We start from the raw sequence: 23,372 nt of genomic DNA, 5'->3' as shown, positions 1-23,372 counted from the left end.
GCAGCGACCGGCCGCGCCGCCCCCCGAGCCCCATTGGCCGCGCCGCCCTCCCGCGGCTTGACGGGACTTGCAGTCCCGCCGCACCGGCACCGGCACCGGCACCGGCACCGGGGCGAGGCGGGGAGCGGGGCGTCGCCGGGGGATACCGGGCGCTAGGGACACTAGGGGACAAGGGGCGGCGGGGGACCGGGCGCTCCGGGGCTTGCGGTCCTGCAGCACCGGGGGGGACCGGGCGATGTGGCACGGCGACTTACGGTCCTGCCACACCGGGGGACACCGGGCAATGTGGCACCGGGACTTACGGTCCTGCCACACCGGCGGACACCGGGCGATGTGGCACCGGGACTTACGGTCCTGCCACACCGGGGGACACCGGGCAATGTGGCACCGGGGCTTGCGGTCCTGCCACAACGGGGAACACCGGGACTTGCAGTCCTGGCACACCGGCGGACACCGGGCGATGTGGCACCGGGACTTGCAGTCCTGGAGCACCGGCACCAGGGGACACCGGGCAATACGGCACCAGGGCTTGCGGTCCTGGCATACCGGGCAATGTGGCACCGGGGCTTGCGGTCCTGGAGCACCGGCACCAGGGCTTGCGGTCCTGGCACACCGGGGAACACCGGGACTTGGGGTCCTGGCACACCAGGCGATGTGGCACCGGGGCTTGCAGTCCTCGAGCACCGGGGGACACTGGGCAATACGGCACTGGGGCTCGCAGTCCTGCCACACCGGGCGATATGGCACCAGGACCTGCAGCCCTGGCACACCGGGTGATGGTGCATACTGGGGGACACCAGGCACTAAGGCTTGCAGTCCTGTCGCACTAGGGCACACTGGGCGCTACGGCAGCAGGACTGTACTGGGGGATACTGGGCGACGCCGGGCGCTAGGGCAGCAGGGCTGTACCGGGGGAACGCCGGGCAACAGGGCGCAGCCAGCAACAGAGCACACGGAGAGGCAGCAGGCACCAGGGCACATCAGGGGACGCTGGGTGTCCCTTCGCTGCTGTGGGGTACACCCAGCAGCGGGGTGCACCGAGAAACACCCGGCACTGAGGGACATGGGGGGTAGCCAGCACCAAGTCACACCAGGGACACCAGAGCCCAGCAGGGACAGTGAGCTGCAGGGTGCACGGAGTGCCAGGGGACCTGGGGGGGCTGCAAGGAGCACTGGGGGGAGTGCAAGGAGCAGGGGACATAAGGGCACCTGGGGCAGCAGGGAGACAGTGCCCTGGGGGGGCTCACCAGGCACCGGAGAGTCGCAGGGGACAGCAGGCAGCGGAGGCAAGTGGAGTTCAGCGAGTTTAATGAGCGCAGGACAAACCCGACCCCCCCGTCCCCCCACCCCCCGGTGCCCGGCCCGGCCCGCACCCCCCGGGGCTGGCGCCCCGCGACGCCCTTAGTCGACTTCTTCCATGCTGCTGTAGGAGGGGGCCGGGCGCTCGGCGGGGCTGGTGAAGCGCTCGGGGAGGCCTTCCGCGGCCAGCGCCGGGGCTCCTTCGGGGGCCAGGCCGGATCCAAACGGCACCGGGGGCAGTCCCTGCAAGCAGAAGGCGGACATGAGAGGGAGACCAGCACCCTGCCCACCCATGTTCTCCCTCCCCGCTCCCAGGGGGCCGTGGGACACGGGCCATTGGGCTAGGGACCCCACGCAGCACGTGTGGCCCCATGGCTCAGAGAGCGGGAGCTGGTGCCAGTCTGGCACCGCCGCCGCAGCAGCAGGGCAGGGGGAAGGCAGCGCGCCCAGGGCCCCCAGCGCAGCCCTCACCTGCCCGCCCGAGGAGAGCCAGGCTGCAGCACGCTCAGCCTGGCCCCGGCGCTGCTGCCTCTCCCCAGCCCGGCACTCGTGCCCCCGGGGCTGCCGCGGCCAGGGCCAGTCTGAGCAGAGCCCCACGCCCCGGCACGGGCACCCAGCCAGCCTGGGCGGCAGCGGCGAGCCACGGGGCAGGCTGCCAGCGCCTGCCGGGCTCTGAGGAACAGAGCAGGACCAGAGGGGATTTCCAAGGCCGGGAGTGCCCAGCCTGAGCCTTGCTGCCGGCCACCCACCTCGGGGGAGGGCGGGCAGGCAGGCAGGTGCAGGCAGCAGCTTGTGGGCCCCAACCCTGGGGCACCAGCGCCAGCCGGAGCAGAGGTCACCCCACCGGCGCCGGGCACTGACTCAGCCCCACGAGGCCAACGCCGTGGGCGAGCGGGAGAAGCCGCCGAGCCCCAGGGCTGCAGACAATGAGGCGACTGTTCCAGGACCGGCACCTCATGACCGCGGCACGGCCTCGCCGAGCTGCCCGGCTGGGACCTGCTTGGTGGGGAGGACACCGCGGCACACGTGCAAGAGGGGTGCGGGACTGAGGTGGGGGGAGCCCTGGGCTCCCCGCTGTCCGGCTCAAGCCCCAGCCAGAAACACAGGCAAGCCCCTTCCCTGCCAAGCATCCTCCCCGAGCCAGCCAAGGGCACTGCCGGCGGGATGGCGGCGGAGACGGAAAAGGAAGTCACAGGACTCTGAAGTCACCTCTCGCACCCAAACACGCCAGAGCAGTCTGAGCCACGCTCAGCCAAGGGCAACACGTCTCAATGTCAGACACCGCTGGAGCTGCAGCCCGTGGCCCAGCCCAAGGGGACCGCGTGCCGCCAGCCCCACCAGGCTCCCCGCGCCCTGCACGCGCCCCACCGGGGCTGCCGCCCCACGGCTGGGGAGCGGGGGCCCAGCCTGCGCCCCACGGCACGGGCAGGCAGAGCTCTCCCCTGAGCCCGCTGCCGCCCAGGGTGCGCCAGGCACCCGGCGGAGCCCAGGGTACCGTCCCCATGCCGGAGAGAGTTGCCTCAGGCACGGGAAGGGCACCGGCTCCAGCGCAGAGTCCCTGCCCGTGTGGGGGTCCCATCACACAGGACAGGGATGCTGCATCTCTTTGGAAAAACCTGGCTTTATTAACGCACCGAGGTCCTACCTGCGCTCCCCGACCCCACGCCTCTCCCGCGGTGTGGGCAGCCAGTCCCCTCGCAAACGAGGCGCTGCACCGCGCTCCCCCGGCAGAGACCCGGCCCCATGGGACACAGGCAGCTGGGGCCAAGCGGGGACAGCCCACACGCCCCATGGCCCCGGCGGCAGCCCAAGGAGGCGGATGCTCACCACGGGCACCCCAGCCCAGATTGCCAGGCTCCCCAGGGGAGAGTAGCTGCGGTGGGGCTGAGCCTCCGGCTGAGCAGGGAAGCACAGGAGCCCTCGGTGACAAGTGCGTTCGGCCCCAGCACAGGGGTGTGGCGCGCACAACTCCTGGTGCACGGGCAGCTGGCACCAGGAGGCTCGGCGGGAGGCTGGCAGGAGGGACTAGGCTGGCCAGGAGCCACGGGTCGCACCAGCCCCGGGGAGCACAAGGCTCCCGCAGCAGCACAGCTGGGAGAGGCGGCTGGACCAGGACCCGTGTCAGGGCATCCTGCCCTTGCTGCAGCCTCCCAGCAGGTCTCCGCTTCTTTCTCAGGAGCCAGAGGCTGTTGAAGTTCCCGAGGGGCTCCCAGGCCCCGGCCACGCTGCAGCGGCAACGTCCCTTCCTGAGCAGCAGGTAGCCACGAGGCCTGCCCCGCTCCCAGCGGGCAGCGAAGGCGACGGAGGGCAGAGGGGCTCCTGGTTCTGGGCTGCGCCTTGGCAAGGCAGCGGGCTGGCCACACAGCCCTGCCAGCTGGCACGGGAGATGCCACGGCAGACAGGCAGGAGCCAATGGCCCCACGCTTCCCTCGGCAAGTCGTTCCTGGCAGTTTCTGTCCTGCCACCCGATGTCTTCGTCGCGTAGTGTCCTAGGACGGCGTGTGCCCCGGTGGCCCTGCTCCTGCAGCTGGCCGCGCGCCCGTGCCTATCTCCAGCGGGTCTGGTAAATGAGCGGGTAGAAGACGTTCAGGAAGAGAGCCACGATTGCGGCCGTGGTGGCCAGGACAAAGTATCTGACGCAGCCTTCGTCTGGGTGGTGGGGGGTGCCCGGACTCTGCTTCTGGCCACGGGGCCTCCAGGAGTTTCTTGCAGGCCTTTGGGGCGCCTCGAGCTGCAGCTCTTGTTCTTCAGCCTCCAGTTCCTGCCAGATCAGAGAAGCCTGCGATGTGGAAACCTGCGTCAGCACTTGGAGAACACAATGGGCAACACCCCTCGCCATCCCCCGGGCAGGTGGCTGCCTGCAAGCCCAGCCCCGTGCCCAGCCAGCCCGCCTCCCCATGCAGCACCGTGCGGTCGCGCCCGCCCCCACGGCTCTTCGGGGTCTCCGGTGCGTGGGGCGCAGCCGGGCTCCGGCGGGCGGCTCTGCGGGAGGGAGCGTGGGCAGCTGCCAGGCAGGGTCTTCGTGGGGCCGCGGGGAGCGGAGCGGGCAGCCAGATCCCGGGCGGAGCCGATGCGCTGGCATTGGTGGGTCCAGGTGGCGAGGAGGGGCAGGCAGCAGCCAATCACAGCCCAGCTTTTGCGATCCCAACAGGATCTTTCGGATGACGGCCAATCCAGAGCCACCTGGGGCGGCAAGGAGCAGGAGGCGCGGTCACGGCACAGCCAGTCACAGCTCTGCTTTGGTGGGTGGGGATGCTCCGACAGCCAATCGTAGCCCAGCTTCCAGGAGGATTATCCGCAGGCAGCCAATCACAGCCCGGCCCTTCACTGTGCCGGTGATCGGGCAGAGCAGCCAATCAGGGCGCAGGTCTCCGGAGGGCACCCAGTGCCTGGGGGGGTGCGGGTGGTCCGAGGCGCTCGGGGACCCGCCGAGCCCCGGCGCGATCCAACGCGCCCCATCGCTGCAGGGGATCCGGCGCTGCCAGGGGCCCGATGAGCCCCGGCGCCGCGAGGGGACCCGATGAACCCCGGCGCTGCGGGGCACGCAGCAAGCCTCAGAGCCGCCCGGGCCCCTGAGGGCTACCACCGCCGGCGCAGGGCGAGCAGCGCAGCCTTCCTATTGCCCAGGCCGCCCCCAGCGAGCAGGGCCGCTCCGGGACACGCGCAGCCCCCCAGGACAGGAACAGCCCAGGCAGGCAGACACCAACATGCCGGACGCGCCCTGGCCCCAGAGACGGGCAGCTCCTGGCCCCAGCTGAGAGGGCAGAGCCGGGATGCCTAACCAGCGCCGGGGCGAGGGCTGCAGGAGGCAGACGGGCCCCACTGGGCACACGCGTGCGGCTGTGCCAGAGCCGAGCTGAGCATCATCCTCAGACCCCGCGGGGGTGCCGACCGCGGAGGGAAGGGCTGCAGCACAGCGATGCAGGGGGGGCTGGCCGGCCAGGCGGGCGCCGCGCCCCAGCCTGGGCCTTCGTGTCTGACGTTTACGCAAAGATCAGCCCAACCGTTCCCCTCCAGTGCATGCCAGAAGCACCCTGACGGCTGGCCCGCCCCTCCCTCCCGGGCAGCCCGGCAGCAGAGCTCGCTCTGGCAGGTTTCTCTTCGGCACCCTGCGGAGGCTGCCAGGCCTCTGGCTCAGCGCTGGCCTTTGCCTTTTTTGCACCTAGCTTGGCCCCGAGCTGGGCCCCAGCAGAAAGCATCCCCCACCCCGCCTCGAGAGCGGCTGTGGAGGGCAGGTTCTCACCGCTCCCCGGCACAGCCAGCTCCTACTGCACCACTCGCAGCCTTCCTCCGGTGCAGAGCTCGGCGAGGCTGGGCCCCCTCCTGCCTCCTCCGGTGCCCTCCCACCAGCACTCCCACCCCGATGACAGGAACCAGCGCTCCTGCGGTCCCTCAGGGCAGGGACCGTCCCAAGCTCACAGTCAGAACAGGGCAAGACAGGCCCCAACGCCTGGCCAGCGCAAGCTCTTCGGTGTCGAAGAGGGGCAGGCACCGCACCGCAGCTGCGCCAGGCTCCGCGGGCACCTGGGCGCATTTCAAGGCTCTCTGACTCCAACAGTGCCGAAAGGGACGCGAGCTCTCACCTGGCTGGCAGCAGCTTCGGCAGAGGGGGTGCGCTCGGCTCGGTGGTCTGGGGGGTGCCCGGGCAGGGGTCTCTCCACAGGAGAGTTCCTCCGGCGGTAGAAGAGGACATATGCGTATCTGGTTACCACCTGGCTCTCGTCCACGGTGGTGACTGTGCTGTCGTCGAAGAGCCGCCAACCTGAGAAGAGAGAAGGGTTAAGCAAGCAGAAAGGCCACGGCTGCAGGAGTGGGGGGCGGCGAGGGTGGCAGATCCTCACCCACGTCGCTGCGCTGGCTGTTCTTGTCGTTGGGCAGGCGGGCGTACGCCGTGTAGTGCCCCCCGATCATGCCTCCGTAGTGGTTGATCACAGCGTACAGGTCGTACATGGGCAGCTGCTGCTCGCCCTTCCGGCCAATGCAGAACTTGCTGAGGTCCAGGCTCCTGGGGAAGAGACACGGGGACAGTCAGGGGCGGTCAGCGCTAGGCAGGGAGAGGCCGGGCTGCAGGGCAGCACAGGCAGCGCCAACCCAGGCACTTCATCCCCCAGGCTCTCACCGGACAGGGAAGTCCACCATGTCGTTGATCTTGTCCCTCCAAATAAAGCTGCGGAAGGAGAAGCGCTTGAGCTGGATAATGAGGACGTTGGGCAGCCGCCACAGCATCAGCTGCTTGGAGGCCTCGCGGTGCTGCTTGCACTTGGGGCAGTACCTGGGGGAAAAGCGTGCTCGTTACTGGCGCAGGAAAAGCCTCGGGTCTCAGCCCAGCCCAGCCCCAAGGGCCCCCACATGTGGGGCTGGCAGAGGGGATGCGGGAGCTCTCGGCCTCCCCTGCCAGGGGCAGGCCAGCACAGTCCTGCGGAGCGCCGACATTGCTCCCTGCTGGCTTATGGCCTCCCTCCCCAGCATGCAGGGAAGGCCAGCCCAACGTTCCTGGCTGCCAGAAGAAACAGCATGCAGGCCCGGGCAGCTCCTGGGAAACCCCCGCTGCTGCTGCCTGGGCCCACGGGCTGGAACCCACCCTGCCGCCTTCCTCACCACGCTTCTTCCGGGGCCAGGACTTCAGGCTTGGTGAAGAGATTGAGGCACTGCTCCAGGGTGAAGTGGCCAGCCCGGGCTGCTTCGCTGGCCGAGCCCGGGTCCTCCACGCACTCCAGCTCCTTGGACTCCACCAACACAAACTCCTTGAGGCGCTCATTGTTCTTCCACACCAGGGCGAGGGAGCAGTCATCTGTCAGCTCCAGGGGGGCATCACCTGCGAAGGGGCGCACACCTCACACACCTGCCCCGCCAGGCTGGGCTAGGCCAACTTGCTGGGGCTAGAAGACGTCTTGCCCATCCCGGCTCAATACGGCGATCATGCAGTGCTGCCAGGAAGGGACAAGTGCCCCACGGCCAGGTTTACCAGCCCGGGGCAGCAGAGCCCCCCAACCAGCAGGGTGCAAGGCTGGCACAGCCCCTCTTGGCAGCACCTACACAACCAGCACTGGATGCGGGCATCCCATTCAGACAAGAGGTGACCCAGAGATCACAGACCCTCTGTGGAGGCAGGAGACTGAAGGGAATTGGTCTATTTGCTGCGGAGAGCAGGAATGTCATGCCTGAGAAGAGCTTCCAGGCAGCACCTCTGTGCAGCAGAGCCCTGCCCTCCCCTGTGCCAGATGCAGCTTTCACTGTCCAGCCTGGGGCCACCATCACATCTGGGTTCACCTTGTGCCAGGCAGATCCACCACCCTGCCAGAGGCCGTGAGGGACGAAGGTGGCACTTTCCAGGGCTCTGGGCTCACCTTTATCTTCCAGCTTGTGCTCTCGGTTGGCAGCGTCGATCTTATTGATGTAGAACTGCGTGGCGCGGGCACTCAGCGAGTCTGGAGTGTGTTGGTACCCAGGGATGGCAGCTGTGGACAGGCAGGGACAGATCTGTGGTGGCACTGCCTGTCTGCCCTGCGTAGGGGCCAAGAATTTGCAGTGCCCCCACCCCCACCTCACATGCTATGGCCTTGCAGGGACACAGCCACGTGCCCCGTGTCCTTGACTATTTTTAGCAGGCGCCTGCCCCTGGCAAGCTGCGCTCCTCTGCCTGCCTTGCCCCTTCGCTGCACATTGCTGCCATCCTGAGACGAGTGTCTGGAAACGTGACAGCCAGGCAGCCGAGCGCGAGAGGCTGCTCCCGTGCAGCTGAGTCAGAGCGAGGGAAACGCTGCACCCACAGCCCCGAGGGGCTCAGCCCATGCCGGGCTCTGCCCTCCCACGGGACTCGGAGGCTTCTGCCAGCCCCTGCCTTCCCACCTCTCCCATAACAACACAACACTCCTGCCTCTTTCCTCGTCAGGTCTCTGCTCTGCCCCGCGGGCCCTGCCAGGGCAAGGCAGAGCGTGGGCAGGCAGGCAAGCATTTCAGGTGGAGCAGCACTGCCAAAACACAGCTCCCAGCGCCTCAATTATGTCCCCAAGGGTCCTCTGGACTCAGGAGGGGAGAACAGATGCTGCGGTGGGAGGCCACCCCGAGAAGGGATAACCGCTCCCGTTTTGTCTCGGGGCTGCCCGGGCTCCTGGCACAGACACGGTCAGCACCGCAGCACTCTTACCTTCTGGCTTGAGGGCTCTCTCGTAGGATGGCTCCTTCTCGCAACAGCTGTCGCCCTGCGACTCCATGTGCTCGGAGAAGCCCGAATCCAAGCTCAGCAGGGAACTCCTGGCTGCCAGAACCTTGCTTCGGACGCTGCTGGTGTCCCCCAGCTCCGGGTGCAGCTCAGGCACAGCTGGCGAGAGCGGGGGCTCCTGCAGGAGGCTGGAAGCCCTGTCCCCGTCCCCCAGCTCAGGGGCAGAGGTGGCTGCTGCACAGCTGCTCTTGGCCAGGGGCTCCAGCTTGTCTGGCAGCAGAGGCTGCAGCCCCTGCTCCGGCGACATCCGTCCCAGCTGGAATGGAGGCTGGAACACGCTGACCGAGTACCTGGGCAAGGAGGTGGCAGTCAGAGCTGGACAGGCACAGGGCTGAGCTCAGCTCTGGCACAGAAGCACCCCCCTTCCCCGAACCCTCACCTTGCGTAGCCCTCCAGCAGCTGGGCCAGGCGGGTGTAGGTGAGGCGGGACTCCGGCACGCTGATGAGGAAGGGGAAACCGATGTTCTCGGGGCGGCACAAAGCCTTGTGGTCTGGCCAGTGTGTTTTCTGACATGCCCTGTAACGCATACAGCCCCTGCTGAACCCAGCATCCGCCACCACCCTGGGCAGCGGCGTGACAGGGCCGGAGGGGTGGGCTGGGGACGAGGGGAGCGCCGTGAGCCAGACTGGCTCCATCCCAAAGGCCAGGCCCATCCCACCTCCTCCCAGTGGGCTTCCATCCATCCATCCATCCCTTCAAGGCAGGAGACCCTCCCTCCCTGCCAGGCACCAAGCCAACTCACACGTTGCAGTAACCGACTCGATAGCACCTCGTGCAGCGCCTGAGCTTCTCATCCTCTGGCAGCTGTTTCTTCTGGCAGGCCGCACACTTGGCGACGGGGCCGCTGGGCACCTGCGGGCGCTGCAGGAGAAAGGACCCATTGGGCAGGGAAGGGCAGCCAGGCAGGACAAGGCAGCCGCGGCAGGCAGTGCTTGCTGCAGCTAGTCACCCTTGTGTGCGGCTCTCCCCCTCCTGCTCAGCCCCACTTGCAGGCTCGGCATCCCGGCAGTGCCAATGTCCCCTCTTACCTGCTGGACCTGCAGCTCCACCACCCGCTCCTTGGCCAGCTCTGGGGATAGCACCTCGAAGCAGAGCAGCAGGTCCGTGGGGGAGACGGTGTCCAGCGAGTTGGATGGCAGGAACATGCGGTGGAAGCGGTTTTTGATCACCTGCCAGGAAAGCAGTGGAGCGGGGCCGTGTGAGGGCTGCCCCACGCTTCCTCTCCTGAGAAAGCCACAGACCTCAGCCCCAGAGCGAGCTGCGGGGACAGCAGCACCACAGGGATGCCAGCATCGTCACCAGGGCTCAGCTCACCACCCAGCAGGGGAGGATGAACATCCCTTGCCCCACTGTGGTGGCCCAGCCCTCCTGAGCAGGGATCTGCTCCCTGCACCCACAGACAAAATCCGCCCCATGGACATGTTGGATATGGGCAAGTGACTGCCAGTGGCCACATTCCCTGCAGAGCTGCAGGAGCCAGGGCGCCCACAAGAACAGCCTGTGCCTTGCTCCCCAGCTTGAGCACTCACCTCTGCCAGGCGCAGGTTCTCCGGTTTCACACGCACGCTATGGGCCACCGAGTCAAGTACCTCCATGGCACTGGAGTTCTCCTTGCTGATACTCACGAGAAACTGCCATGAAGAAAGTGCCAGATCAGTCACACCACACCAAGGTGCGCGGTCCCTTGCTTAACGCGAGGCTTAGCCCGTTAGCACACAGCCAGCTGCCTGGGGCACCTCCAGGAGCCCTCTCAGGCTACCTCTCCAGAGTAGACGGTGTCCCTTACCTTGATGGGTTTCTTATGTGGCTCCTTTGCAAAGTAGTAGACAGTCAGCACCTTCTGCTTCTGTGGGAGGGGCACGGGGAGGTACAGGAAGGGGTCGAAGGTGATGGACACCTGCAGACGCGAGAGCACACGCAGTTGTGGGAAGTGCTTGTGACTGAGACCAGTAGGGCAGCAGCCCCAGCGGACCCGAGATCCAGCCCTGCCCTGTGCCCTCTGAGGGTCAGGAGCTTGCTGCGCAGCCGGGACAGGGCCAGAGCCTCCAGGGCTGCCCTACCTTGGAACACACTGGGCACACCAGCTTGGATTTGTACTGGCCCTGGAAGAGGTCCACAATGAAAGAGTCGTTCCTCATCTTGTGTCGCTGCCAGGCCTCCTCAGCTACCACCTGCAGGGAGACAGGGCTCAGCACTACGCTAAACCACCCAGGCCAGGGCTGCTCTCCCAGTGCCTCTGGGGAGGGACATCCTCACCTCGTCGGGCCTCCCGTCTGAGTCAACAGTTTCTGTGTAGGGCTTGTTCTGGATCCGGTTGAGGTCCTCGTGCAGGCCATCGAGCAGGAAGGCCATGAACTCCTGAGCATCGTGCTGGGCATAGCCAGTGAACTGGCTGGCCTTGCTGGCCACGATTGCCTGGGGGGAAGCACAGTAGTCAGGGCTGGCCAGCAGCCCCCCAGCAGCACCGCCTGCCCCACGCACAAAGCCTGGCTGCACCCACCCACCCCACCGAGCTCTCAGCAGCACTAGTAGGGCAGCCAGGTGCCCACAGAGGAGTGTTGGGGACCCACAGGAGCTCCTACGTAGCGCTGGCAGCCCTACCTTTAGTTTAGAGGGCTGGAAGGCATGGTGCGTGCCCTTCCACAGCGCTCGCAGCAGCATGGCAAAGCCGATGGCCAGGCGTCCCCCCGTCCCCAGAGGGTTGTTGTAGTTGATTTCCGACTCAAAGGACCGATCTGTAAGAGACCCAGGAGAGGGAGGGTGGCCGCTGGCCGCACCGTCTGAGCGGCAGGGCTCCGCCGGGTTCCCGGCGTGTGCTCACCATGGAAGTAGTCACGCAGCTCCCGGGTGTTGGACAGGGACTGGATGACGCTGTTCATGAAGCAGGTGTTGCCCAGGTTCACCAGCCCCGTGAAGCCAGGCAGGCACACCTTCTTCTTCTCGTCCTCATCTTCATCATCCTCCACGCTCTCGGTGCTCACCGGGCTGTGTGTCATCGGTGGCACCATGCACGTTGGTTTGGGCTGCCAAACAGAGGCAGGTGTAAGGGCGCTGCGCTTGGGGGGGTCTCTCTGGAAACACTGGGGGAACCTGACTGCCCAAGGCACCCCTCAGATGTGGCTGGGCTGGAGCCACCACGCCATCTCCCACCAGGACTGGGATAGACAGGCCAACCGCTGCCCCCAATCCTGCCAGCTGTGACTGAGGAGCGCTGCCTCCTCCTCCAGGAACAGTTTGCCGGTCCCAAAGCAACACCAAGGAGGTGGGGTCCCGCGAGAGGGACAAGTGGGCCCCTCCTCTCCCCCCACCCAGGTCAAACCCGGTGCAGCCCCACTCACTGAGGGGATGTGCGGCTCTTGCTTCACTGCCACGTGCTCTGGGGCCGTACGGGCTGCCACACCATCCAGACCCCCATCTTCCACGCGTGGCTTCTCTTTGTCGCTGGCTCGGGCCTCTTCCTTGCTGGACAGTGGGTGCTGGTTACTGCCCGGGGGGTTCTTGTCCAGAGGGGTAGGGCCTGTAGGCATGGCAACCTTTGCACCACCCACTGCACCTTAAAAAGGGGGAAGGGTGGGCCTGTGGTTAGCAGCACCGCGCGCTGCCCACGGCGGGGCTGAGCCGCTCGGTCCATGCTCGCACACAAGCTCTCTCCTACCCCTCTTCCCCGTGAGCAAAGGGAACAGCGGTGCTCTTCCCCTAGCGCTTGGCTCACCCTGCCCCACACCCCTCCTGCCTGTACCCACTCACACTCTCCTTCCCCACAACCCTGCGCCGGAGGATCCGGCACCGTCCGGCTGCTGCCGGCAGTGAGGAGGGTCCGTGCCCCACTGGGGTGCAGCAGGCAGGGAAGACAAGAAGGCAGGGTGCAGACCTCGTGTGGCTGGAGCCTCCAGCCCCCCCCAGCGCTGGCTCTGGCGTTTCTTCAGGCAGACGTCAATGCGAGACACCGTGAAGTTGTACGTGCACTGGTCCGGCTCAATAAGGTTCCTGCAAGACACGCAGCAAGTTAGGGGTGCCCCAGACTCCCCAGCAGCCTCAGACGTGCCAAAGCCTCTGCAAGGCAGGGCCATGGCCTCCAGGCAGTAGGGACCTGGCTAGCACTGATCCCGAGGTGGCCCTGGCAAAGCAGGGCAGAAATGCTCGAGCCTGGCCACGCTGAGCACACAGAGGGCCCCCTTCCTGGCAGAGCCATTCTGCTTGGCTCCACGAGCCCCCTCCGACCGGACATCCCGCCCAAAGTGCCCACAGGCTGGTCTGGCTCTGTCCCCACGAGCTCTAAAACAGCTGGGGGAAGACCGCAGGCAAGGAGACACTGGGATTTCCTCCCCCGCGAGCCACCAGACTGAGTCAAGGCAGTTTGGGCTTGGGGTATTAGTGCAGCATGGTGTAAGGGAGACAGCCAGGTACAGAAATGAGTATGCCCTGCACAGACCCGCCAGCCGGGACTGGCTCCTGCTCCAGCTCTGCACTCTCAGCTCCCTTGCCCCAGTGCAGGCTGGAAGGATGGGAGCCATACCTGAGCTTCACCTGCCACCGGAACACCGTGTGGGGCCCGCAGCCAGGATGGAGGCGAAGGAAGTTTGTGTCGCTGCAAAGAAATTGGAAGCAAGTGAGAAGAGGTGAACAAACAAGTAGCCCGGCCACAGCCAGAAGCTCCGCAGCTGCTTGGCACCGTCCCGAGGCACGCATGTACCTCGTCTGAAACACCAGCGTGAAGTCCTGCTCCCGGAACAACACCTTGGATGTCTCCTTGTGGATCTCCTTCACGTAGACATGCACCACCACTAGGTCATTGCCCTTCTCGTATGAGTCATTCTTGACAAAGGTCAGGCTCACAAAAGGCTCTGGCTCTGAGCGAGGAAAGCCATGGACAGAGATATTACCTTCCTTGCATGCCAAGGCAGCGCTGCAGGCTGACCCAGGAGAGGTCCTGAGCAGATGGACCTTCCCGACCAGGCTGACCCCTGGGCTCCAGCCACTCACCATCAGCCGCTGCCTCCAGAGCCACGTCATCCTTGGACCAGTCCCTCTTCTCACCGTCTCTGCTCAGGGGAGGGGTGGCCGCTGGGACGGCCTTAGAGCTCTCTCCCAGGACAGGCGTGCAGTCCCGGCCCCGCAAGGCCTCAGCAGGGCTGCCTGGCTGCAGGACCCTCTTCTCCACACAGGTGGCAACGCGGTGGGGGAACACCTCTGTGGTAGCCGCAAGAGGTGGCATCTCCACGGGAACAGTCTCCTTGGCCAAAACCACAGCCTTTCAAGACAGAGGGTGAAAAACAGACACTGTCACCCCCGAGCTGCCCTGGCCCACCCGCCGTGACTCCTGCCAACCAGGCAGGCACAGCCCCATGCCACCCATTTCCCCTACACATCCCATGCTTGGCTCGACCTCGTTAGCACCAGGACACATGCTCAGCCCAGCGACTGCAGGGTCCTCACATCGCCCTCTCCTCCACCACAGCCAGGCCCACTCCAGCCCTCAGCACCACCCACGGGACCCCAGAGCCCATCTCATCAGTAGGGATGGGTCCCCATGTGAGCAGCATCCCCCGCGCAGGGGTCGAGGGAGCAGGGGTGCCCCGTTCTGCCTGGTCCTCAGGTACCTTCTCCAGGGGTGGTGCGAGGTCTGCGACGGCCGTGGGCGCATTGATCTGGCTGGCTCTGCCATTGCGGCGGCTGCCTGCCCTCCCGCTGTGCCCTTTGCTGGGCTCCACGCTCCCAGTGACTCTGGCATTTGGCTCCTCTTCGGTGGGAGCCACTTTGAGGTATACTGCCCGCTTGGCACTGGGGCCGCTCTGTGTCCCTGGGCTGGCTGGGCTTTTCCCTCCCAGGGCCTCGCTTCTTCCTGGAGCACGCTTGGGGTTGGAGGGCTCCCGCCGGGACCTCGGTGGCTCTGCGCCTTCCGCCTTCGGCTCTTCAGGGGCCAGCTCTGCAGAAGCAGCCTTCTCCTTCCCGTTCTCCCAGCATGTGGCCCCTTTGGCCAGCTCTTTGGATCCGTCTTTCCTTCTCTTCTGTGAAAAGCAGTGCAGCACAGTGGGAAGGTATCCAGGCAGCAGCACCTCTCACGCTCTTTGCCAGCCCCTCACCCTCACTCCCCCTTCCCAGAACGCTCCAGGGCTCTGCTCCAGAACCTGGAGGCTATGTGGCAGGTAGGAACAGGGGTACGATGACACCCCCCTCCCTGGGACAGAGGCAGCTGGCTCACTGCCCTCAGGCAGCACGTGGATGCAGGATGTGCCCCGCAGGAGCAGGATTGCTCCCTAAGCAGCTCAAGAGCAGGGAGTGAAAGCCCAGCTCCCCTGGGCTCCGTAAGCTCCCTCAAAAGGCAGATCCTCCCTTTCTCACCAGAAGCGACGACCAGGTGTGCAGCGGGATCTTCTTCTGAAGCACAAGCTGTAGAAAGTTGCCCTTCTTGCACTGGACCTTGCTGCAGGAGCTCTCGATCTCCTCGTAGAACTGACAGCTCCACTGGCGCCCGTCTGCAAGCAGAGGGGGACCGGCACCTCAGGCAGCGCTCCAGGCAGCTGTCACCTAACCCACAGCCCCCTTTCACCTGCCCCAAGGATCAAGGGAGCGCTCATCCAGAGCCAAGGAGGCTGCAGGCAGGCCGCCACCATACCCCAGGAGCCTACAGGGAAATGCCAGCTTCCCTGGATTTGCTTTGTACATCTGGCTGGCCTCCTTCCCAGAGGGAAGACCCTGGGCCTCTCTGCCCTCAGGGACACAGTCACTTTTCCAGGGGATACCCAGGGCCGACTCAGTCATCCCAGAGAGCAGGGGACAGAGATACACCAGCGCAGCAGCGGGCGCTTGTTCACTTGGCGCAGAGGCCAGCTCCTGCCCTCCCCAGCTCTACACCCTTCTTCTTTTACACTGCTCTCGTATCGGCCCTGCCTGCTGGCTGAAGCTGTGCCAGCGGACAGCAGGGCATTGCCTCTGAAGGAAAGGTTTTATGCCTGCCTGGATCAGCCCCAGGTCTAGCCCAGAGCTGCGCCAAGCCCTGCTGGAGAAATGCCTGCAGCAGTCTCTCCGTTCCCCATACCTGGTAGTTTGACCACACAGTCCGTGTCGGTGAAAGCAGCATCCACATCCTCCACCTTCAGAGCTCCACTGCCCAAGTTCAGCTTGACGATGATCTCGTCAGCATTCTGCTTCCAGTCCAGCAGCAGCTCTAGGAAGAGGGAGGGAAGTGTCACCCACTCGCCGGGCCGTGAGCCTGCAGCACCCACTCCTTGGCTGGGGAACGCGAGCCTGAACGCAGGCTCGGTTCAAGGAGGTCAACGCAAGGGACACAGATCACGCCAATTAAACAGGACGCTCACAACCTGCTCTCATCAGACAGGCCACAAACAAGAGCACGTGTTGCGGCAGGGCAGGTGAATCCCGGTGGGAACCGGAGAGATCTGAAAGGCAGCGCTGCTCTCGGCACTGTCACGTGCAGCAACGGCAGCTGGGAAGAAGGGGTGGCTCCTGCCAACTACAAAGGAATTGCTGCTTTCCCAGGGAACGAGGAAGCCACAGAATTACTCTGGGGGATTCAAGCGGACTCTGACCACAATCAGAAATTGCCACTTCCCCTTTGCATATGCAAACCAAGCAGCCCAGCTGCAATTACCAAAGCACTGTACTCCTGCCAGGTGAGCACTGCTAACACAGCTGAAACACGGGCAGGCCCGCCAGCCAGGCGAGAACACCGCACCCAGGGAGAAAACGGTGCGGCAGTGTCACTCCGCTGCAGGCAGAACCCCCATCAGGTGCCTGCCAGGCTCCAGGTCTGGCCCTGTGGTGTCCTGAAATCTGCAAGGCGTAAAAGGTGATTCCAATCACCTTAATTTCAATCAAGTTTGTTCTGCCCTCTGTGGCACGAGGATGTCCTATTCTGTCCTCAAAGCAGGCCTGCACCAAGGCAGAAACCAGCCAACAGTGCCCGCTGGGTGACACAGCTTGGGATCTTCCCAGCCCAGCATGGCTCCCTGCTCTGAAACGAGCAGGACGGATGCTGGCGGCAAGGCTGTGCTCAGTGGCACTGTGACACCTGAGCTGGAAGCAGTCTGCCACGTGCCCAGGACGTTTTCCTTGCAGACAGCCCTTCCCAGCCACGTGCACCCTTCTCCGCCCTGGGAATGCCACATCCTGTTAAGACAAACGCTGTGGCAAGGAGCGCTCAGGTTAGTTCTGCTCAATGCCGGAGCACGGGACAACGACAAGGTGAGTTTCAGATCCCCCGGCAAGGGCACTCACTCCATGGCCATGCACTGACAGCCGGCGCACACCTCAACTTACCCTCCTCCAAGTCCTTCTCCTGGGCAGTCTCAGCCTGCTCGAGCTCAGGGCGAGACACTGGTGGGCAGAGAAGCAGAGCGCGGGCAGGTCTGTCATTCTGTCACCTCAGAGCACGGGCCGGCAGGCTGATGCCCCAAATTTCACACATCACCTCCTTCTGCCTTGAACCTCTGTCCAAACCTCTCATCCTGCACACGCTGCTCATTTCCCTCCTCTGCTTCCTCACACCTCTCCCTTCCCCGGAGCCCTGCCTGCAGCAGGTCAGCCCCCAGGACAGCTGCTCTGGGCCGCACCACCACATCCCAGTCTAACCAGCACCACAGCGGGAGCAACACAACATTACTGCACCGTGCAGACAGCGCTGCTTTGAGGCACGTCTCAGCATGGAGCTTGCGGTAACCGGGCTGTGTGCCCCTGCTCAGCGCACCAGGCCCCCAGCCTCCAGCCGTACAGAGGAGTCCTGCCTCGATCGGACAGGGAGAAGCTGATGTTTGGGCGTGCTCAAACCAATTCTGCTGTAACGAGAGAACCATGCGGCCCAGCTGCACTTTAGCATTCCCATTCCTGCGCAAGCTGCCAATGTCTGTGGCCAAAACTTCCTTCCAGATCAGGCTGGGGAACCAAACCGACCTGACACCTAATCCCTGCTCCCCACAGGATTACCTCCGACAGCCAGAAGCGTCTCAGGGCCTGTTCCTCCCCCAAAGGTCGGTGAGTTCTGCCAGGCAAGGGGCTCAAAGCAACAGCACCTTGTCCTGGAGCAGAGAACCAGTGGCAACGGGAGCTGTGGTCTCCACCCCAGAGCACTCGGAGGGCTGTCACTGCCTCCCTTGACCAGCTACAAACCAGTACGAAACCTCTGCTGACCACCGCAGTCACTGGTGCAAAGGTGCCGGCGGGGCTGGCAGCGTGAGAAGCGCTGCGGCGGCACTGCCTGGGGGATCTACAGCCCGCTCCAGCCCCTCACCAGCCCTGCACAGAGGGGACGGAGGAAGCGCGGACGCACCGCAGAAGCCCCCCGCCTCAGAAGGAGCAGAGGGTCAGGCCTGACCAGAGAGACACAGCACACCTCCCACACGAGAGAAGGCGCAACGCTGCGTGCTCTGCACCCTGGGGTTTCGCATCGGGGACTGCAGCCAGCCGTTCCAGCACAGACCTCAGCCAGCGCTCATTTACCTTGTCCTAGAAAACACCCTGTGATTTTGAGGTTACAACAGCCATAACGGAGCAGGCACAGAAATCAAGCAATTTTCCAGGGCTGCGGGAACTCTTGCCTGCACCCTGCCAGCAGGCATTCCCTGCCTCACACTGGAGACTGTACCTGAAGCATCGTTTTTGTCATCGTGTACACAGCAGCTACAGAGGGAATTACTCGACAGCAACTACTCCACTTGAGCCACACCTTGCCCTGACACAGAAGCTAAAGCACCAGCCCCACCCATGGGCCCTGCACTTGGCGGGGTGCTGTCCGCACCCCGTCGCTTCCTCGCAGCACCTGGCCCCTGCAAACTGATGGGGAAGCAGCACTGCCTCCAGCTGCAAAAGCACCCGCAGGCTTCAGTCCCACTGCTTCTGGATCGGGGCAGCTCAGCCCCAGCCCAAAGCAGAGTCTAGAAACAACCACCGAGGCCAGCTCCAGGCTTAAGCTAACAAAGCCACAGGTGCGACCTTCCTCATATAGCTGGGGCTAAGTAGCGCCCAAAGGAAGGAGGTTACAGGTCCAGGGAGGACACTGTGCCGAAGAGGATCCCACATCGCACGGGTTACCATCAGCTGCAGGAAGCGATTAGTTAAATCTGCTTATCCTGCAGCAGATGGCTGCGAGGCTCCCACCCTGCAGGGCTGAGAAACCACGGGCCTGCTTGCCGCAGCGCTGCCATGGGGGCTCTCACCTTCCTTGCTCTCCTGGTTGGCTCGATCCTTCTGCTTCTTCTTGTTGGTGGCATCGTCCAAGCCCCGAGACACTCTCCTCTGGCCAGGGGCATTGGTGCTGCTGGACATTTTCAGCCGTTTGGAGGAGACAAACGGCCCACCAGGGTCGGTAATGGAGTCTGGGTCAGGGGTGCGACGTTTTCTTCCTGGCCCAGCTATCTTGGCGACTCTCTGTGGTCAAACTCTCTGGCAAGGAAGTAGTGGCCTAAAGAGAGGAGAGAGCGAGCGTGGCAGGAGGATTGGGTGGAGAAGGCCCAACAGCATCAGGATCCACTCTCTGCCCCAGCGCCAGGCCCTCCCAGGGCCAGTGCCCTCACACGACCTTCACTGCGGCATTTACGGGAAGCCCCACAGAGCGCTCGGTGAGGAAACCTACCTCATCACAGCTGTTACAACGCTTACTGCCAAAAGCATGGGCTTGTCAGAGCTCCCGAGATACAACCGGGGGTCTTCCGTATGTGGCACACATTAAAAACCTGGAAAGCAATTGTCATGCTCATGGCTCCCACTACAGCAACATCGGTCCAGAGGAGCCGCCAGCGCTAACAACACCCGGAGGCAGAGCCGAGGGCAAGGACGTGGGGAGGCCCCGATCCACAAAACTGAACCTCCGGGGTCAACTGGGGCAGCTCGCCCCACGGCTCGGGGCGGCAGCTATTTCAGTCATACAGTGCCCCATGTCAGAGGGTGGGAACGGGAGCGAGTAACGCCCTAAGAAGGAAGAAAGGGGAGAAGCAGGAGCAGGCCCAGGACAGTCTCCCATGACAGATGAGAGCGGAGCTCCCTGGCAAGAGGAGAGTTCCTCCCCCTCTGCCCACCAGCTGGGAGCTTAACCAGCACGACTGCACCTTGCATATTCATCTCCCCGCCTGTTTACAGACAGCGCCAGCGGGGCCTGGCCTGGAAACAGGACACCTCTGCTCCGCATGCCCCAGGAAGAGGGCATGGCAGGCAGGGCGCTCGCCCCTGCCCCCTTAGACATGCCCTCCCAGGCAGAGCCAGCTCCCCTACGGGGTCTGGGAGCTGCTGGCCCAAGGGCTGGTCTCAGTTTCACTCTCTGGTTTCGCTTCTGGGTGTTCACGGCTGCGATAGAGGAGAGCGGGAACAACCCGCTGAAAACGGTCCCGCTCCCAGGTGCCTCCCCAGAGGCGGTGAAAGCTGAGAGCTGGGAAAACTTCCTCCCTCGCTGACCCGGCTGCACGCCCCGACCCCGGTAGTGCTCGCCTGTCTGCAGGGCTTTGCTGCAGGGGAAGGAGCCCAGCCACACAGATCCTGCCCACCCCAGGTGCCGGCAGCCTGCAGCAGCTCCCGGGGCACTGATTCACCCCTCATCCCGTGGCCTCGCTCCTGTCTGAGGACACAGAGCTGAGCCCGACAGCATCTTAGTCTAGCCCAGCTCCACTGAGCCTGCCACCTTCAGCGGGAGGCGAGCCATGCCCTCGGGAACACCTCGTCCTGCTCCCACCCGTGTACCAAGCACAGATCCCACGGCTCCGCTTGGGCACAGCTGGGGGCAGGAGACAGCTCCAAGGAAAGCACTCAGAGGGAGCACAATGGCAGCTCTGCGCTGCCCGCCCCACGTCGCCAAGGTGTCTGTGTTCCAGAAACACTCGGGGCAACAAGTAGCCACAAAGGTGGAGTCATAGCCACAAACTGCAAGGGACCCCAGAGAGCAAAGCGGTCCTGCCCACCCTCGGCTCTGGCAAAGCCAGCCCCACGAGAGGCGCTGCGCCCAAACCGTTTCTCTTCAGGCCAAGCCGCCCTCGTAACCAAGAGCCACCGAAGCCGAGGGAAAAGCTCGAGCGCTGAGTCCAGCCTGGCTGCCTGGCACAGGCAACTCCCGCCGCCTCCGGCGGAGGGGCCCGAAAAGACGTGGAGACAGGGACACTGAGCAGGGCCCGGCATCAGCCCCAGAGAGCTTGAACGAGCGTGGGAGGAGAGCGGTGCCATCCCCAAGCTGCTGCACACGCTGGGTCTCCCCAGGATGCAGCAGCGCCTCTGGCTGCGGAGGGAATGGGAAGGGCCCCTTGCAGCGGTGAATGTGGCCATGGTTCGCAAGACTGGGCCTCTGACGCCGGCAGGCCGCTGCTGCCAGCCACACGCCGCTGCTCAGCTCCAGTCCCCACCAACACCGAAACAGGTCGGCGGTAGGTGCTTCCCGGCACTGTGAAAGCTGACCTGGGCTTGCCAAATGCAGGAAAGTGTTTTTTTGCTGAATTTCTTTTGCCTCTAGGGTGAAAACCCCATGAAGAGTGGGAGACGAGAAGCAGCAACTGCTTCGTGCAGGGCCATGCCAGGCTCTATCACCTCTTTCCTGCGCCTCCGAAGGGGTGGCACAGGGTAACTGCCAGGCAGGGTGACGGCAAGCTCCGAAAGTCCTGGAGAGCTGAGAAAGGATCATCGTCCTCCCAAGAAGGGGTGAGGGACAGAGGCAGGGTCGCGTGTCTGCTATTGCTCCTCCAGGAGAAGCCTGCTGCTCTCACACCGCGCTGAGGGCTCGGCTCCCTCAGGCACTTTGCTGACAGTTATTTCTAACGGCAGGCTCGGCAGGCAGGAGCCGAGCGGGGCTGGGCTCTGCCCAATTCCAGCTGACAGACTGATGCCAGCCCGAGGCCACTGCAGGCACCGTGGGGTTTCGGAGGAGCGCAGACAAAGCACAGGTTATTCCCATTCATCTGTTCTAACCCCCGAGACTTTCTGCCTCTCTGCCATCAGGAAACATGCAGCCAGGCAGGACGTTCAGCCCTGAGGTGTGCAGGGGCACGGAGGTTTTGGCACTGCTAATGTCGGCACTGTAGGAGCCGCTGCAGGGGAGAGATGGTGAAAGGCCGCCCTGGCTGGATGCCAGCTGTACCTCTGAGAAGCACCCGATGGGCTGGGCGCTCGTACAAAACCTTACTCAATCCTTCTCCAAGCTGGGAAAGCCTGGCCTCGCTGCTGAGAAAGGAGGTGCCTCCTTGCCCTCCGCTCTGCCAGCCTTCGCGCCGGTGCGAGCACCCACGTGGCCGCAGCGCGTACCAGACCAAGACGCCAGCCAGAGCAAAACTGCTTTCTGCCAAGTTTGTCTTACCCTAGAGCAGTTCCCCAACCCAGTTCATGCCGGGGCTGCACAAACGCTTTCACAGGCCAGAGGAAAGGGAAAACTCAGGAAAGGGAGCAAGGGGCCGAGGAGAAGGGCTGCCCCTTCCCACGGCAGCGCCAGACCAGGCTACTGTAAATGCTGAGGGAACGACAGCAGAAGGTGCAGAACAAGACGTAATTTGTCCCCTGCATTTGGGGCAGATTGGGCACTTGGCAGGAGGAGGCCCCCCTGGTTCTTGCTTGCAGCACCCTCCTCTCAGCACCCAAAGGCCTTTACCGGGGCAGCTGCGGAGGAGGTTGGCTATCCCCTAGCCTCACACTCCCACAGATTTTTGGCTCCTCCACGTCCCGATTACAGCCGACAGAAACGCTTCCCTCGCACACACCAGTACTTTTGTCGCCTTCTGCTCCTTGTCCCCCGCCACAGAGCGGAAATGTCAAGACTCAAGCTCATCCCTTACTTCGCTTTGCCGGCGCGCCTGACGCACAGGCTGAGCCAAGACAAGCACAGAGCCGCACGGGGCAGGCACCCAACCCGGCACCGCCGCACATCGGCCTGTCCCACTCGTGTGCAAAGCACCGTGCCCACACAGCGCCGTGACAGCGGCGAGGAGCCCTCACAGCTGTGCTGAGCGGGGGGCCCGGCCGGCCCAGCTCCCCCCAGCCCCTGACCAGCCTCTGGGGGAGACGAGCCCGACCAGCCAGCAGCGGCCCCCCGGCCCGTCCTGTGCTGCCGCCCGCCCTCAGGCGCTTGGAGAGGGGAAAGGGACGGGGAAGGGGAGCGGGTGCTTCAGCCCCACCGCCCGGGGCCGGCGCTGCCCCCCGCCGCAGGCAGAGCATCAGGTCCCCGGCGGCGGCCCAGCCCCGCGGCTCCTGCCCGAGGCCGCCGAGCTCTGCCCGCCCCGCCGTCCCCAGCTCCTCCCACGCCCCCTCTCCTCAGGCCGCCGTCCCCGCCGCCATCCGCCGCCGCCGCCCCCTCCCACACCGCCTCGCCCCCGGGCCGCATCCCGGCCTGCCCGCCGCCCCGGGGGCTTTTGCCCGCCTGCCCCGGGCGCCGCTCCCCGCCCCGGCGGGCCCCGTCGCCGCCCCGGCCCGGCCGGTCCCGGCCCGCCCCGCACTCACGGCCCCGCCCGCCGCTCCGGTCTGTTTTGTTTCGAGCCGAAGTTCCGAGCGGGCCGACACAGGAGACAGGCCCGAGCCCGTGACGCACTTCCGGAAGCCGGCGGCCCAGCCCACGTGACGCGGGAGCGAGATGTTGGGGGGAGCGGTCATGTGACGCGGCGACGGGGCCGGCGGCCCGATTCGGTCCCGCCCTCCCCGCGGCGGTGCCATGGTAACGACGCCCGCCGTGACGTCATCGCGTCACCACGCCCCCGAGGGCGGGCAAGGGCGCGAGCCGGCCCGGGGCGTTCCCATGGCAACGGGGCGGGCGGCGCCGCCGGGGCCGCGGCCTGCAGCGAGCGGCCCGGGGCCACCGCGTCCCCGGTGGCCACCGCGTGCCCCGGGGCCACCGCGTCCCCCGGCCCCGTTGCCGGTCCCACGGGGCGGCCCCCAGCC

General features: G+C 65.0%; 1 protein-coding gene across 9 annotated transcripts; it reads right to left on the bottom strand.

Moving 5' to 3' along the window:
• Nucleotides 1-1,359: 1,359 nt before the first annotated feature.
• On the bottom strand, nt 1,360-23,037 carry USP19 (ubiquitin specific peptidase 19). 9 transcript variants are annotated; one of them, XM_082321058.1, is made up of 27 exons: nt 22,938-23,037; nt 19,111-19,210; nt 18,695-18,939; nt 15,562-15,690; nt 14,865-14,998; nt 14,123-14,530; nt 13,506-13,773; nt 13,216-13,372; nt 13,039-13,110; nt 12,394-12,509; nt 11,861-12,075; nt 11,344-11,545; nt 11,124-11,257; nt 10,779-10,937; nt 10,583-10,693; nt 10,309-10,419; nt 10,052-10,153; nt 9,551-9,691; nt 9,265-9,383; nt 8,901-9,038; nt 8,447-8,811; nt 7,647-7,757; nt 6,898-7,114; nt 6,419-6,571; nt 6,141-6,304; nt 5,883-6,061; nt 2,850-4,078 (listed from the first exon to the last, which is right to left on the bottom strand). In XM_082321058.1, exons 3-27 carry the CDS (start codon nt 18,801-18,803, stop codon nt 3,845-3,847), a joined length of 4,248 nt encoding a protein of 1,415 aa, XP_082177184.1. In that variant the 5' UTR covers nt 18,804-18,939; nt 19,111-19,210; nt 22,938-23,037; the 3' UTR covers nt 2,850-3,844. The 9 variants fall into 9 exon arrangements, with proteins under 9 accessions (XP_082177189.1, XP_082177188.1, XP_082177190.1 ...); XM_082321063.1 differs by lacking the exons at nt 2,850-4,078; nt 22,938-23,037 and adding an exon at nt 1,360-1,542 and having other exon boundaries at nt 19,111-22,739; XM_082321062.1 differs by lacking the exon at nt 22,938-23,037 and having other exon boundaries at nt 2,849-4,078; nt 11,861-12,039; nt 19,111-22,740.
• Nucleotides 23,038-23,372: the final 335 nt, after the last annotated feature.

The sequence above is a fragment of the Platalea leucorodia genome, assembly GCF_965183815.1.
Source record: "Platalea leucorodia genome assembly, chromosome: 9".
In the NCBI taxonomy this organism is placed as follows: Eukaryota; Metazoa; Chordata; class Aves; order Pelecaniformes; family Threskiornithidae; genus Platalea; species Platalea leucorodia.
Note: the sequence above shows the minus strand (reverse complement) of the source record. Positions and strands in the feature narration are given on the sequence as shown.

Excerpts from the sequence above, each read along its gene's own strand:
- USP19 (XM_082321058.1), bottom strand. The coding sequence starts at position 18,803 with ATGTCCAGCAGCACCAATGCCCCTGGCCAGAGGAGAGTGTCTCGGGGC. Across the intron at positions 10,938-11,123 it reads TCCAGCCCTCTAAACTAAAG|GCAATCGTGGCCAGCAAGGC; the intron begins GTAGGGCTGCCA and ends GCTTCCCCCCAG. Across the intron at positions 10,154-10,308 it reads CACATAAGAAACCCATCAAG|TTTCTCGTGAGTATCAGCAA; the intron begins GTAAGGGACACC and ends TCTTCATGGCAG.